Below are 14,745 nucleotides of genomic sequence, written 5' to 3' on the forward strand. Positions count from 1 at the left end.
AATCATAGTAATTAGTCTCTCTGTGTATATATACATCAGCTTATGCCATCAGAAATTTTCTTACATCAGATTTCAGGGTTCGGATTTACAGTCCACTAGGTGTCACCCTTTCCTCAGTCTTACTGTTAATATCCACGAAGCAAAGTTCTCTTTCCAATACAGTTCTCTATCTATTGTCTCTGGCACTGTTCCAAGCTCCGAGGCAAATAAATGTCAAATACTTATAAATTCAACAAGCAGCAGAAGGAAGGGTGAGCAGAAAAAGAAAAGGAACTCAGTGTACCAACCCGACTGTTAAACAATCTCTTCTTTGAGCTTTCCAAATCTTTTCGGCAAATATTATTTTCCGCTCCACTCCTGTTGTCCATGTCGGAATTTCGTTCTCACTGTGGCTAATTCCTTTAGCCTCTTCCGGCTGTCCCTTCCGTCTCAGCGTCTCTGCTCCAGTTCTTTTCAGCAAAATTGAGCTGCAAAAACAGCCTCTCTCCCGGCGTCTTCTTCTTTCCAGCTCACCCTCTCTGCCAGTTTCGCGTTGCCTTCCTCTTTGGGTTGTCAGCAATAGTAACAAGTATCCGATTTCCACTGCTTCTCTGTCTATTCGCTTCCTTCTTATGCGGTCGCCATTGTTCTGGTCCTAACCAAATGGCAGGATAGTTCCTCGTCCATTTAGGGGATTTCTCCTATCCGCAGGAGGATTTGCCTTATCACCCCAGCGTCTACAGAGTATCCCCCTTAATCTGTTGGCCCCTTCAGGATCAACAGTGCTCGAAAATGTGCCTAAACGAAGCAATTAGAGTTAGCGGTTAGGAGAGCTTCCTTCCCTCTACTCTAAGCACGGTGACGTCACCACAGGAAGTCAACAAAACTATTTCTACAAGGTGGCATTTGTCTTATGTTTCTCCATGATGGGAAGAAAGCATCTCTTTTACATCTGATAGTTAAAATACAGTTTTTCATGAAGTGCAATGAGCACATATTATTTTTTCTTTGTGTATTGTGTTTTAATTGGTTTAATTGATTTTATGATTGTTTGCTGTCTAGAATCACTTGTTTGAGATGGGAGACTATATAAATTGAATGAACTGGTGAATGAATGAATGAACAAATGAATGAATGAATAAGATTCTAAATGTTCTTCAGTCAAAGCAGCATATATAATATGGTGAACCAATAAAAATAATTACCTCTTCTTACTAAATACGAATCCAACTTTTTATGGCAGTGTTCTCAACAATAATCTACCTCCATAGCCCCATGGGATCCCAGTTCAGAGGATGAGGAGTTGGAATCAGGAACTTCCAACAGGGATGGTACGTCTCCCGTGGAAGGTCTGGAGAGTCCAGGGCTGACAATGATGCTGTCCCATGACCCTCCGGCATTGGGGAAGGTAGTTGACCAGACGGAAAGCTGCCTGCCCTCACAAACGCAGGGGAGGATTGGCAGCAGATTCCTCTCTCTCTGATGAGAAACAACTGTCTTCCCACCCGATCTGAAGGCATGAAGAGTGGAGCGGAGGGAAGCTCGAAGGAGTTCTGTGAGGATGCTTGCAAGAAAGCCACCTCCTCACAAGAAACACCTGACTTGAGCTGATTTAATCAGAGGCCAGGAAAAGTGTCTTTGTCAGGAACAATTGTTTGACTTTGGCACATACTTCCCCAACCTTTGTAAACTCTGCTTCGGATGGTGTTTTGCCCTATGTACTCTGGCCTTGCTTGTGGAGTATAGATCTTGCCTTGTGGACTTTGCACCCTGCTTTTGGACTACACAAGCCTTGTGAATCAGCCCTGATGATTTTTGGCTTTAGTTTGTGGGACTTGTTGCACTGACTGTGGGTGACTGACTTTGAGAAAGTTTGAGATGGAGGTTTACAGGCCATTATAGGGCCATTTGTTGTGGGATAGCAAAGTAATAAAAGACTTTATTGAAGCCTGCATCTGCCTACGTAATCTGGATGATAACAGCTTGGGGTGCAAATTGTTCCATAGAATATAAATTCCCACACAGAAATAACATTCCTGTGCCTCATCCAGTGATACATTCTGATAGGTGGGGATACACAGTAGTTTATATTGATTGCATGTATTAGGTAGGCAGATTCTGTCTAAAAGAGGTAGTCTCACATCTACTCAAATCCCAAGCTATATATAACTACTCGCTTCTTAAAACCCACCATAACTGATCAGGTGGTTAAAGAGGCAATGGGAGATTTGTACCTTCAGACTTGCCAGATACTGTTAAAATGGTACCTTTAAAAAAATAAAATTAGCTCATCTAGTTGTGATATTTTTTATTTTATTTATATCCCTCCTTTATTATTTTTATAAACAACTAAAGAACATATCAAATTATCTTATCTTCCTCCCCCTATTTTCCTACAACCCAATTCCTGCATCTGTTCTTCATATGTTTTAGCCTCAGGGACAGAATTAGTAATCTTTATCAGCAGGTTTGGCATTTTGAACATATTACATATTCTCTCGCAAAATTGTTGCTGTTCACTTTTCACAATTGTTCTGGTCATTGCCACTTAGCAGAAGACATATATTTTGGAGTTGCTTCCTTCTATTCCTTATAGTCGTTTGAATTATATATTTTTTTACCAAATCTTTTGTCTGGTCACCTTTTGTCTTGGTCTGAGGCTTGTGGTCATCATTTCTCTTTTTGTAAGTATGCCTGTGCGATGTATGTAGAGTCCAGGGACATACTTGGAATTAAAAATGAGTACTGGGATTTGGTAGATTGTTGTGCAGCCCATTAGCTTCCTTTGTAGATGTTTAAAATTAAAAGGATAATCTTTTTTAAAAAGAGAGAAATTAATATGGGCAGAGAACCTGACAGGCACAAAGGAAATGCCCTAAGTCATGGTAGAATATGGGAACCAGACTGCCTATCCCTGTGATAGGAAAGGTAAGACATAACAAATCTATATCAAGATTTTTATAATTAGCATATTGTTATGTATATAATTATCTTGAGATAAAGAGGACTATGAAATTAAATAAATAAAATGCCTGGGGTAACTATCCAAACTGTTGTGAGTGGAGGCCACATGATTTTAATAGGTACTGTACAAAGAAGTCCATAGTCCTGTCTTTGAATGTAGGAGGTAGATATATTAGTATGGATCTAATTTCCTGCACTTCAGTCTCACTCCTTCTTTTGTATAAACAATTGGCTTTTATTATTTAAATTTACTTAATTAAAATATAAACATGATGTCATTGTAAATGCTACTCCAAATATTGATTTTACCTACAGTAGTCTAAGGTATTGTATTTCCATTTTCTAGGAATTCCAACAGTATTCTTTAACAGAACTAAAACACTTCGTAATGTCTCAAAAGACTGAAATACAGCATTTGCAAAAAAAAATGAAACGAACAAATCGTTCACTGGCAAATCATAGTCTTTGCAGTAGAGATTGCTTGGATTGCATCAGTACTAGGGCTGGGAAAAAATACAAGGTAGGAAAGTGTTTATTGCCTTGTGTATTTATGTCAAAATGAGGTTGGCAAAGTTTGACATTTTGTTCTGGGACTCGGATAATAAGAGTTTTAATAACTGTCAATGCTACTTATAATTCTGGAAGCTTTATCGAAGAGTGTTTTTATTATCTGCCAAAGACTTGCTAAAATAACTTTTGGGAGTAGGAAGTTTTACCTTATTAAACACTGGATAAAGGATTGTTAATTTAATGAAATTATTTAAAAGTTCAATTCTTTGTAGAATTCTTAGATGAATATTTATTACTTGATAGTGTTTGTGTGGTTGTCTGTTTTTTTCCAAACAGATGAAACTGAGGTTAAGTTAAAGAAATCAAGTTTGGATTTAAAAGTTTGTAATTAGTGAAAATGCTGAGTTAGGAGTTTATACAAATGATGTTACTTTACTTTTAGAATTAATTACTGATTCCAAAGGCAGTAATTTTGCATTTATTTTGTTTCTTAGAAATTTTCTTTTATTCTTCTTTGAAAGTTTATGCCATGTTTCACTGCATCATTAATCAGAACACAAATAAAGAAACAATAGATTCTATTAAAATATCTGCTGAGACCTGATACTCAAACATAATTCAAATAAAAAAAAGATGCTATAATTGTGAGTAGTAGTATATTTTCTGCATTGAGATTTCTACACTAACTGCCACTTGCTTTCTGGGTCAAATTTAAGATGTTGATTTTGATACATAAATATTCACAAAGTTTAGACCCAAGATCATCCATTGCCATAAAATTCATCTTACTCTTAAGACTGCAATGAGGCACTTTGGATGCAGGTTCCATTTGATATAACATCAGCAAATTCTGCCTTTTCCATTATGGGATCCATATTATGGCATGATTTGCTACCAATAGACTTCAGATTGGCCTATCTATTTACAGTTCAAAAAAGGGCTTAAAAACTCACTTTTTGTCAGATTCTTTAGAGACTTGTAAACAATTATTTTTATGATTATTTTTAGAAAGTTTAAATGATTTGAAATTGGGTATCTGTATGTTTGTAAATCACCCAAGAATATTGGCATGAGCAGCATATAAATAAAAGAAAAGGTAGACAGCGGTTCTAACATTTTGAGGGTACGGTTACAGCACCTGAAATTTCAATTTCAAGATAGACAAAAATAAAACAATTGCTTATTAAGTGCTTCAGAATTTGGACTTGATGTATCTGTTTAAATACTCTTAAATGAGCATTTGTAAATACCAAATTTGTTATAGATATTTATATATATTTTGGTGCCATTTTCTAAAGTGACATTTCAGTATAGCAAATTGACTTGGAAAAATTGTTCTGCAATGCAATTACATAATAATAGAACTCCTGATGCTCATGTAGATCATGTAGAATCTTTGGGAATTGGGTAATATAAAATGTAATGATTAATAAATAATAACTATGGATAATAAAACTATAATGAATGAGCTGAATGTGACCTAGCAGGACTTCAGATCCAGTCTGTAGAGATTCAAAAATGACTTTCTTTTCCCACAAACCTTTATCTAGCCTTGTTGTCTTTCTCTTCATGGAAATGAATACTGGAAAGGGTCACTGCAGTGTTCTGTATTTGGAAGAAAGTGGTTCTTTTGGTCATGTGCACAAGTAGTAACATTATTGGCATCCCAGGTGCTCTTGTGCAGAACTATAGTTACTTCTTTTAAATATTAAAAATATTATATCTCCTTCTCTTTTTTCTGTATAACTGTGCCACACAGCTTTTGAAATGAAGTGGGTGGGATTAAAAAACTGAATTGTGGAGGAGAAACTTTTTGAAAGTGCCCCCTCTCCCAGGTAATAATTAGTCCCTATTTCTTTGGTGTATAGATTTGAAAAAAAACCTCCTCTCCTTCATATGTAGGTAAAGCCTAAGACTAATTACTGATTTACTTCTTCATGTTAAAATAATTTTATTAAGCATTACAATTATACAGATAACAGCTAATATAAATGACAAAAAATACAAGATAAGAATATGGAAAAGAACAAAAGAAAGAAAAAAAACTTTGCCCTTAGTCACAAGAAGTATAAACAATTTTAAAAAGTTACCTCCTTATCTTAAAATACAACAAACTCTTCATCTCATATCTCATTGCTTATCTATAAACAGATCCTTAAAACCTTGTCTTACTCCTGGTTAGCAAAAATCCATTAAGGATTATATACTATAACAACATAGAAACAACAGTATAAACAATATAACAATGAAATAATTATTTTAACCTTGATCAAATAAACCAACTTTATCTTCCCCTTATTTTTAACAATGTTGGTTTTTAAACTCTTCAAATGATATTCCATAGAGAATTTGATTTTTTCCATTTTCATTTTTTCCATTTTCCCTAATCAGCAAGTCTTTCAAAACTTTTAACAGCTCTCCTTTGTAAATTAGTATAGGAAGATTATTCAAGTCACTCTTCTGTTTTGTTGTATGTTAGTCTTCCTGGGTAAACTACATAGAAGACACTCATTCTATTTTATTAGAAGACTTCTTAAATATAATCTTGCAAATCAAGATTATAATCTTGAAAACTCAAATCTCCTTAACAGCCTGAAAAAGTTGGGGAAAGTCCTTTTTGAGTCTCTTTCTCTGCCCATTATGCAGAAGTGGGCCACACCCTCTCATCTTTCCTAGACAGTTTTTTCATCCCATCTCTCAAGATTTTTGTCACAAACTGTTATGTCTATGCTCCTTTTAATTATGAAAACATCAGCTGATTCATTTGTATATCCAATATATATCATCTTTTTCCAGATCATTTTTGTAGCCTGACAAGAATAACATCTCCTCTTACTCAAATCCAATCTCAATCTTTTTCTGATCAAACATTCCAATCGTCACTTCTAGATTCTTAACTTGCACATCAGTATCAGAATATGTTTACTGGGAATTATATCTAATACCATATCTGTATAAGTATTCCTCACTCTATTGCCTGCTAAATATGTTCATTTATGTTCCATGGTGCTTAGGATTTATGTGTCCAACATATTTGGAGGGGGCTTCGTTGCGCAAATCTGCCTATATTGTGTCTGTTTTCTTTCCTCAAAGACACAAACGTGACATCCAGGTGTGATATGGCAGATTTACTTTGTTTTTAAAATATATATTTGGAATTCTTATTTCTGTGACTCATAATGTGATTTATTTTAATAGATAAAATAAATTAGCCTCTTTTCTTTAAATTGTACTCATGAAATAATGTTTCAACAAAAAAAATATTTTTAAACTAAATCTCTGTCATGGGCAAAAGTCTGTACTTTCTGCCTTTTTTCTATTCAAAATTAAAAGCTAAACTCTCCCAGCCCTTTTTCTTTTATTCAAAAGAATAACTTCAATGACTTTTGGAAGAATGTAAATTCTTTTTTTATTATTAACTAAAAAAAATCCATGGACAAAATGTCATTTCATATTTTGCACAGTTAAGTTACTAAATTGTTAAAACATTAAGATTAGTATTATGATTAAAATATTGCTCCATATGCTAATCACAGTTACTGAAATTCAGTAAAACTAATCTGTATATTTTATTTGTTTTACATAAAAAACATTTGACATAGTACAAGCAAGAAGGTTGCCCAGTTTAAGTGCTAGTTTCACACATCCTTTCTCCAGATTGCTATATGAAGCTGCACATAATATGAACACATATTCTTGTCTCTAGTTAGGCATATTATATTTAATGACCATATGGTCATTATGGTATAAGATCTACTGTCTGTTTTATTTATATTCCTCAAGCATATTGTTCCTTCAACTTCACAGTGTGTTAAACTATTTCAGAGGGAAAAAACTCTTTCCCTCTTGTTTCTGGTTGTCCTATCAAGTGTAACCTTGGACCCTTATAGAGCAATTAGATCAGCCTCTATCCCCTCCTTTGTAATGAGGTTTCTTGCATTTCTGAGACTATAACCCTTTAGTCTTCCCTAATGGGACATCATTATTCTGAAAGAAACAATGTAAATGTAAATGAATATTCTCATTAACGAGTCACAGAGAAACCTTTAGTGGTAGCGCTGTGGTAATTCTGCTTGTTATTTCTCTGGTATACCACGCAGGATTTTTTTTATAATTCATTATTAGTATTCAAAATTACTTGTTCTTTAATTTTGCATGTCTTTCATAATCCAGCGTTCCAACCACTTCAACCATGTCCTTGTTTTATTCTCCAGAAACCACCTGTGAAACGTTCAAGGTCTCTGTCCCCAAAGAGCTTTTTGAAAGAGTCAGAAGAACTAAGGAAGCTCAAAATAGCTGAAGGAAAGATTGAAAACTTAGAAAAGGCACTACAACTAAAGGTGAAAATTAAAATCACAACTTTTTTACTTGATGTCAATAGACCCACAACAAAAGTTGTGCAATTTATGGTACATTGCATTGCATTTTTAATTAATAATTGTAGGATCTAAAACTGGGCAAATACGTTTGTCTATTCTTAAGAGGACTTCTTTGTTTCAAATGTTATAAATTACTTATGTAAAGTTTAAATAACATAGTTTGCCTATGCCTTGAATCTCCGTTTCCAGCCACGTAGACAGTAAAATCAATATGTCTATATATTTCAAGTTCAGAAGTGCAAAATCTGTGGTCTCTGTCAGGTGTGGGTTGCTGCCGGCATTACTGCTGGTTTGGTGTGCATGTGCACATGACATGCACTGTGTGTGTGCGCAGTAGCCCCTAAATGGGTCTGTGGATGCGCAGAACATTAAAAATTTCAAAAAGGCATGCCGCGGAGACCGGGGAACCAGTTCGGGGGCATCATGACCCTTCCATCCTTACCAGTTTTGCAACCCAGTCACCATTTCCACTACCAGTTTGTCTGAACCAGAACTAACTGGTCGCAACCCACCTCTGGACTCTATAGTAGTGCAAAAAAGTACTTTTTTACCATGTTAAAGTCTTTTTTAATATATGTGCACATAACATTTTATCTTCATTCAAACGGTATATAAAGATAAAGGTGATATCACTGAACAAAAATATGAAAAATTGATTTTGTAGTTGTTTATTAACAAAAAATTAACAATTAATAATAAAAAAATCTCCCAGACTACTGCGCATGGGCGAGGAAAATGGCTGCCGGGTTTTTCGCCCGGCTTCTACATTAAATTTAAAACTAAAAAAGAATCTGTATCCACACTCGGGAGCCAACCCAAAGGAGGAATGAGTGTCCGAACACCTAGCGACCCAGGATTGGCAGCGAGAACGGAAAATTCGATCAATCCGGGCTGCCAGTCCGAAAAAACGCTGAGCTCCGGAGAAACGTCGATCCTCGAAAAAACGCCGAGCTCCGGAAGACACGGAGGCACTGAGATACTGTTGGTTGTGGGCGCGGGGGCTGGCAGCGGTAATGGAGAATTACATCACTCCAGGCTGCTAGCCTGAGAAGTCACCGAACAGTTGTTGAGCTCTGGAGGAAGCTTTGGAGGAAGCGGAGCGGCGGAATTGTGGGAGACGCTGAACTCTGAGGGCCGAGGAAAGCGCTGAGGGGTTTTTACGGGCGTTTCCGAACATCGCTAAACGCCGAACGCTACCAACATTGTTGTTTAACGGTAGGAACTGGGTGAGAACTATAAGACCGCTGTGGACTATTTGAGAGAACTGGTGTTTTGAGAGAGAGTCTGGGAAGCGACGCAGACGCTGGAAAGCATTTCCCCTCCCATTGCCACTGGTGCTGGCATATTGCTGGCCTCCGACATTGTTGGTTAGGGAGGCTGTCTAGCATCGACGAACACCACGTCGTAACCAAAAGAAGAGAACTGGTGAGGGAGGAAACTGCTCGAGGGGACGTAATTGAAGGAGAGCGTGATTGGTGACCAGAACATCTCCCCCTACCCTTTTCCATCAGAGACGGATATTCTTTTCCCCACCCCTAGGACTTAACCGGGAAATAACATCAAGGGGATGGCTGGAACTGAATTTAACCATCAGACTTTCTTCGCTATGATTAGCCCCCTGACTCCCCCTGTTACAGCTGCTGCCCAGATCCACCTTGTCCCCCATTCTCCCCCCCCCCCCCTTGGACGATACTGGTCTCCTTAGTGGAGCTCCCATTAAGGTGCTACCCTCCTCAGGAGAGGTGGAAGGCACCTTCGGACTATTACGAACTTAACACAGACGCTCTGAACCTTCGCGACTTCTTCCTATATTTCTTTTAATCGGTATGTTGAGTGCATGGGATTGTTTGAGATGATATGAATGATCTCACTTTTATTATTATATAGTTGTATTGGTGTTTTAACTTTTTCAGTGAGGACTGTTTGTGTGAGAGTTTGGGTATGAGTGATTCGGAGGACCTGGCGGGGTATGCGGGGGCCACTGGGGTGGTTGGGGGGGCTATATCCACGGGAGAGGGTCGGAGCATTGCGGTCATAACAGGGAGAGGCAGATATGGCGGGGACTTTAGGGCAGGCCATCATCGGGGAAGGAGAGCCCGCTGTGTTATAGAGATCCCTCCTTCCGGCCCTAGGAGTCCCACTCCAAGGTCAGATGGCGCGAGTAATCAGGACCCTGGTCTCAGGCTGCTGTCGCTAAATGCCAGGTCTGTCGTTCATAAGGCCCCCCTCATCCGGGACTTGATAACTGATGAGGGCGCAGACCTGGCATGTATTACTGAAACATGGCTGGGCACGGAGGGAGGAGTCCCCCTCGTTGAGATGTGCCCAGCCGGATTTCAGGTGCTGCATCAGCCAAGAGCCCAGGGAAGGGGTGGCGGTGTGGCTATTGTAGTCCGGGAGTCTTTAGTACCTCGTAGGATCCCTGCTCCGGAGCTTGTCGGGTGTGAGTCCCTGCTGGTGAAGCTGGACCTCAAGGGTCAAGTGGGTCTGCTGCTTACGTACCTGCCTCCCAACTGCGTTGCAGCAGCCCTCCCCTCACTCCTCGAGTCAGTAGCCGAGCTAGCAGTTGAGTTCCCTAGACTTATGGTTCTGGGGGACTTCAACTTGCCTTCGCTCGGTGAACACTCTGATGGAGCGCAGGAGTTCATGGCTTCCATGACAGCCATGGGCTTGACTCAGGTAATCCGAGGCCCAACTCACTCAGCGGGTCACACGCTTGACCTCGTATTCCTCTCGGAGCAGTGGAGTTACGATCTTGGTCTGAGGGGTAATGAGACCATACCCCTGTCGTGGTCAGACCACTACCTACTGAGGCTAGACTTCCGGAGGCCAAACCCCCACCGTAGGGAGGAGGAACCGACCAGCTGGTTCCGCCCCAAGCGACTGATGGATCCTGTTAGGTTCCAGACGGAGCTTGGGGTTATTCCTGATACCCTCGCCCACAGTTCGGTGGAGACCCTCGTCGCTGCCTGGCACTCGGCAGCTTCGGAGTCTCTAGACCGGATTGCGCCACTACGGCCCTCCGGGTCAGCGGCCCCCGGAGGCCTCCTTGGTTCACTGAGGAGCTCCGGGAGATAAAGCGCCGGAGGAGACGCCTAGAGCACTCGTGGAGGTCCGATAGGTCCGAGTCGAAGCGGGCACTTTTAACAGCATGCACCAAGGAGTATATTCGGACTCTAAGAACAGCAAAAAAAACATATATTGCCTCCTTGGTAGCGTCCGCCGAGTCCCGCCCAGCCGCCCTGTTTAGGATAACCCGCTCCCTCCTAAATAGGAGGGAGACGGGGGACCCCTTACAGGGTAAGGCTGAGGAGTATGTCCAGTTCTTGGCGGACAAAGTTGCCCGGTTTCGAGCGGACCTGGACTCCACCCCAGTAGATCCAGCCAGGACACAAGGGGAAGATTTGGCAAACCATCTCTGGGTTGAGTTTCAGGAAGTTGCCTCTGGGGATGTGGACAAGGCTATGCGAGCTGTGAGTGCCTCCACCTGCATACTGGACCCGTGTCCCTCCTGGCTGGTTGCCAACAGCAGTGAGGTGACACGAGGCTGGATCCAGGCGGTTGTTACCGCCTCTCTTCGGGAGGGGTACTTCCCCACCGCGCTTAAGACAGCGGTGGTGAGACCCCTCCTGAAGAAACCGTCCTTGGATCCAGCTGTCCTTAATAACTATCGTCCAGTCTCCAACCTCCCCTTTGTGGGGAAGGTTGTTGAGAAGGTGGTGGCTCTCCAGCTTTAGCGTACCTTGGAGGATGCTAACTATCTTGACCCCTTCCAGTCTGGCTTCAGACCCGGTTACAGCACAGAAACCGCTTTGGTCGCATTGACCGATGATCTCTGGAGAGCTAGGGATGGAGGCCATGCTTCCATCCTAGTTCTCCTGGACCTCTCAGCGGCTTTCGATACCATCGACCATGGTATCCTTCTGCGACGACTGCAGGAGATAGGGGTGGGCGGCACTGTTTTGCAGTGGTTCTCCTCCTATCTCTCGGACAGGTCGCAGTCGGTGTTGGTAGGGGGGCAGAGATCGTCCCTGAGGCCCCTAACTTATGGGGTGCCGCAGGGGTCGGTCCTATCCCCCCTACTATTTAACATTTACATGAAACCGCTGGGCGAGATCATTCAGAGGCACGGGATAAAATACCACCAATATGTGGACGATACACAGTTGTATCTGTCCGCCCCGTGCCAACTCAATGAAGCGGTGGACGTGATGAACCGGGGTCTTGAGGCCGTTAAAGACTGGATGAGAGCAAACAAGCTGATACTCAACCCAGACAAGACCGAGTGGCTGTTGTGTTTTCCTCCCAAAAATTTGACCAACATACCATCATTCAGGCTGGGGGGACAAAACTTACACCCCTCAGAAAGGGCCCGCAACTTGGGAGTCCTCCTGGACCCACAGCTAACTTTTGACCACCATCTCTCAGCTGTGACCAGGGGGGCATTTGCCCAGGTTCGCCTGGTGCGCCAGTTGCGGCCTTACCTGAATCGGGAGGCCCTCACAACAGTCACTCGAGCCCTTGTGATCTCCAGGCTGGAATACTGCAATGTGCTCTACATGGGGCTGCCCTTGAAGAGCATCCGGAGACTTCAGCTAGTCCAGAATGCGGCCGCGCGAGTGATCGTGGGCGCACCACGGTTCGCCCACATAACACCGATCCTCCGTGAGCTGCACTGGCTACCTGTTGATCTCCGGGTGCACTTCAAGGTCCTACTCACCACCTATAAAGCGCTCCATGGTAGTGGATCTGGCTATTTGAGAGACCGCCTTCTGCCAATTACCTCCCTGCGTCCCATCAGATCGCATAGAGTTGGCCTCCTCCGTATTCCATCCGCCAGTCAGTGCCGACTGGCGACTACTCGGAGGAGAGCCTTCTCTGTTGCAGCTCCGACACTATGGAACAATCTCCCCGTGGAGATTCGTACCCTCACCACCGTCCAGGCCTTCCGCACAGCCCTCAAGAACTGGCTAGCCCGTCAGGCCTGGGGATAAGTCTACTTTCGCCCCTCCCGAATGCCGAGTGAATGTTGAGTTTTACTGTTTAATTTACTTTTGTTCACATCTTTTTTGTATTGTCCTACACTCCCCTTCCCCTTTGATTGTAAGCCGCCCTGAGTCCCCTCAGGAAAAAGGGCGGCCTATAAATGTGCAATAAATACAAATACAAAATACAAAATGTTACAGCTGCAACATTTTACATAGAGAAAATAAAATATACAAAGAAAATAGATATACCTTTTTAATGTACATAATAAAACATATCTTTCACCTAATTCAATTTCAATGGACACTGCAATGTACATAAATTGCGCAAATTTTGTTGTGCTACTTCCTTCTGTGGGAAAAGGAAGTAAATCTTTCATTCTAATAACTGGTAAAAACAGCCATACATATTTTTTATAACTGTCTACCAATCTCTGATATTGACCAGGAAGAAATCTTTCCCATTCCTTCATTCAGTTTTTTTTTCCCAATTGTGCAATATTTGAGGGATTTTTACATGCGCAGACCAGTTTAAATCCATCCACAGTGTCTCAATGGGATTTCGATCCACGCTTTGACTTGGCCATTCCAGAACCTTCCTTTTATATTTTTTAACCAATCTTTGGCTGATTTTTCTGTGATATTTATAGTCATTGTCATGTTCCAAGCTCAACTTTGGGGTGAGCTTCAGTCTTCTGATAGATGGTTTCACATTATCCCTAAGCACCCTCTGGAGAATTCCTGCTAGAAACTGTGATGTTGTGCTGCCCAAGTCCTAATGCAGCTAAGTAGTCCCAAACTGTAACATCATGCTTTGCAGTTGGTATCAGATTCTTCTGGTGAAATACTGTCCTTGGTTTTCATCAAACGTGGTACTGGTACTATGGCCAAATAAACCATTTTTGATTCATCTGTTCAGAGTACATTGTTCCAGAAATCTTGATTTTTGCCTAGAAGTTCATGAGCAGTTTGCCCTGATAGTCTTTGTACACAACAAAGTTCCCTCCTGACATTTGTTCTATGTAGATTTAATTTGTGCAGCTTTTGTGCAGCTTTCTGATGATTAATTCAAGCATTTGATAGTAGTGATAGCGATAACTGCTTGGCGATTAATGATGAAATTCTAGGTACTTTCAGCATGTATTCTGCTCTCATGCTAAATTTGGTGGAACGTTGTCCAGGCCTGGCCTGGACAAGTTGGCAGTTGTTGGAAATTTTCTCCTCATTGATGATCTTCCAGACAGTGGAATAATTGATGTCTACTTGTTTGGCAATATTTTTAAATCTATCCCCAATTGCATAGGTATCTCTAATCTTTCTGAAGGCCCAGAGACCTCTTTTGATCTAGCAAATCAGAATAAATATCTGAAGTTTCAATAAGGCAAGTTACCAAATTTTCACCAATGATGTTCTAAGCATTTGCTCCAGATTTGGTGCACATGAGTCTAATGTGAGATATTCTTTAAATAATAAATAATAGGAGTGTAGTTACTTTTGCATGCAAAATCTACATATGCTTTTATTTAAATTACACAATGGATTACAAAATGCAAATGAAGCATAATATTTGTAAGCTCATACCTCCTTTATCAATATAATTGAAATGAAGATCAAATATCTACGTTGAAACATGTTGAAAATGTCAAAACTTTCCATGTGCATACTTACTTTTTCATGACGATCTACCCTTACTCTGCATCTGTACAAATCTGTACATATAAATTTGAAATAATTTTTAGATGCTGACATTTTATGTAGATTATTTTCACTTTTTTCAAATATATATCAGCCTAATGCCTGGAATCATGGGTTCAGTCACATAAATGCTTTGAATTTTAAAAGTCATAGAAACCAGCATGAGACATATTATTTAACTAGCAATCATGTAAATATACAAGAATAAACGTGAAAAAAAAACAGATTATTAT

At 40.7% G+C, this 14,745-nt stretch overlaps 1 protein-coding gene across 1 annotated transcript in view; it reads left to right on the top strand.

The window, feature by feature from the left end:
* CNTLN (centlein) overlaps window positions 1-14,745 on the top strand; it is a 214,447-nt gene that overhangs the window by 105,108 nt on the left and 94,594 nt on the right. The window contains exons 9-10 of the mRNA XM_087717005.1: window positions 3,290-3,463; window positions 7,668-7,793. Coding sequence (XP_087573131.1) covers window positions 3,290-3,463; window positions 7,668-7,793 — 300 coding nt within the window. The remainder of the gene's footprint in view (window positions 1-3,289; window positions 3,464-7,667; window positions 7,794-14,745) is intronic.

This window comes from Thamnophis sirtalis, unplaced genomic scaffold (assembly GCF_051295495.1).
Source record: "Thamnophis sirtalis isolate CommonGarterSnake01/CBP01778 unplaced genomic scaffold, rThaSir2_p1.2 scaffold_5, whole genome shotgun sequence".
NCBI classification, from domain to species: Eukaryota; Metazoa; Chordata; class Lepidosauria; order Squamata; family Natricidae; genus Thamnophis; species Thamnophis sirtalis.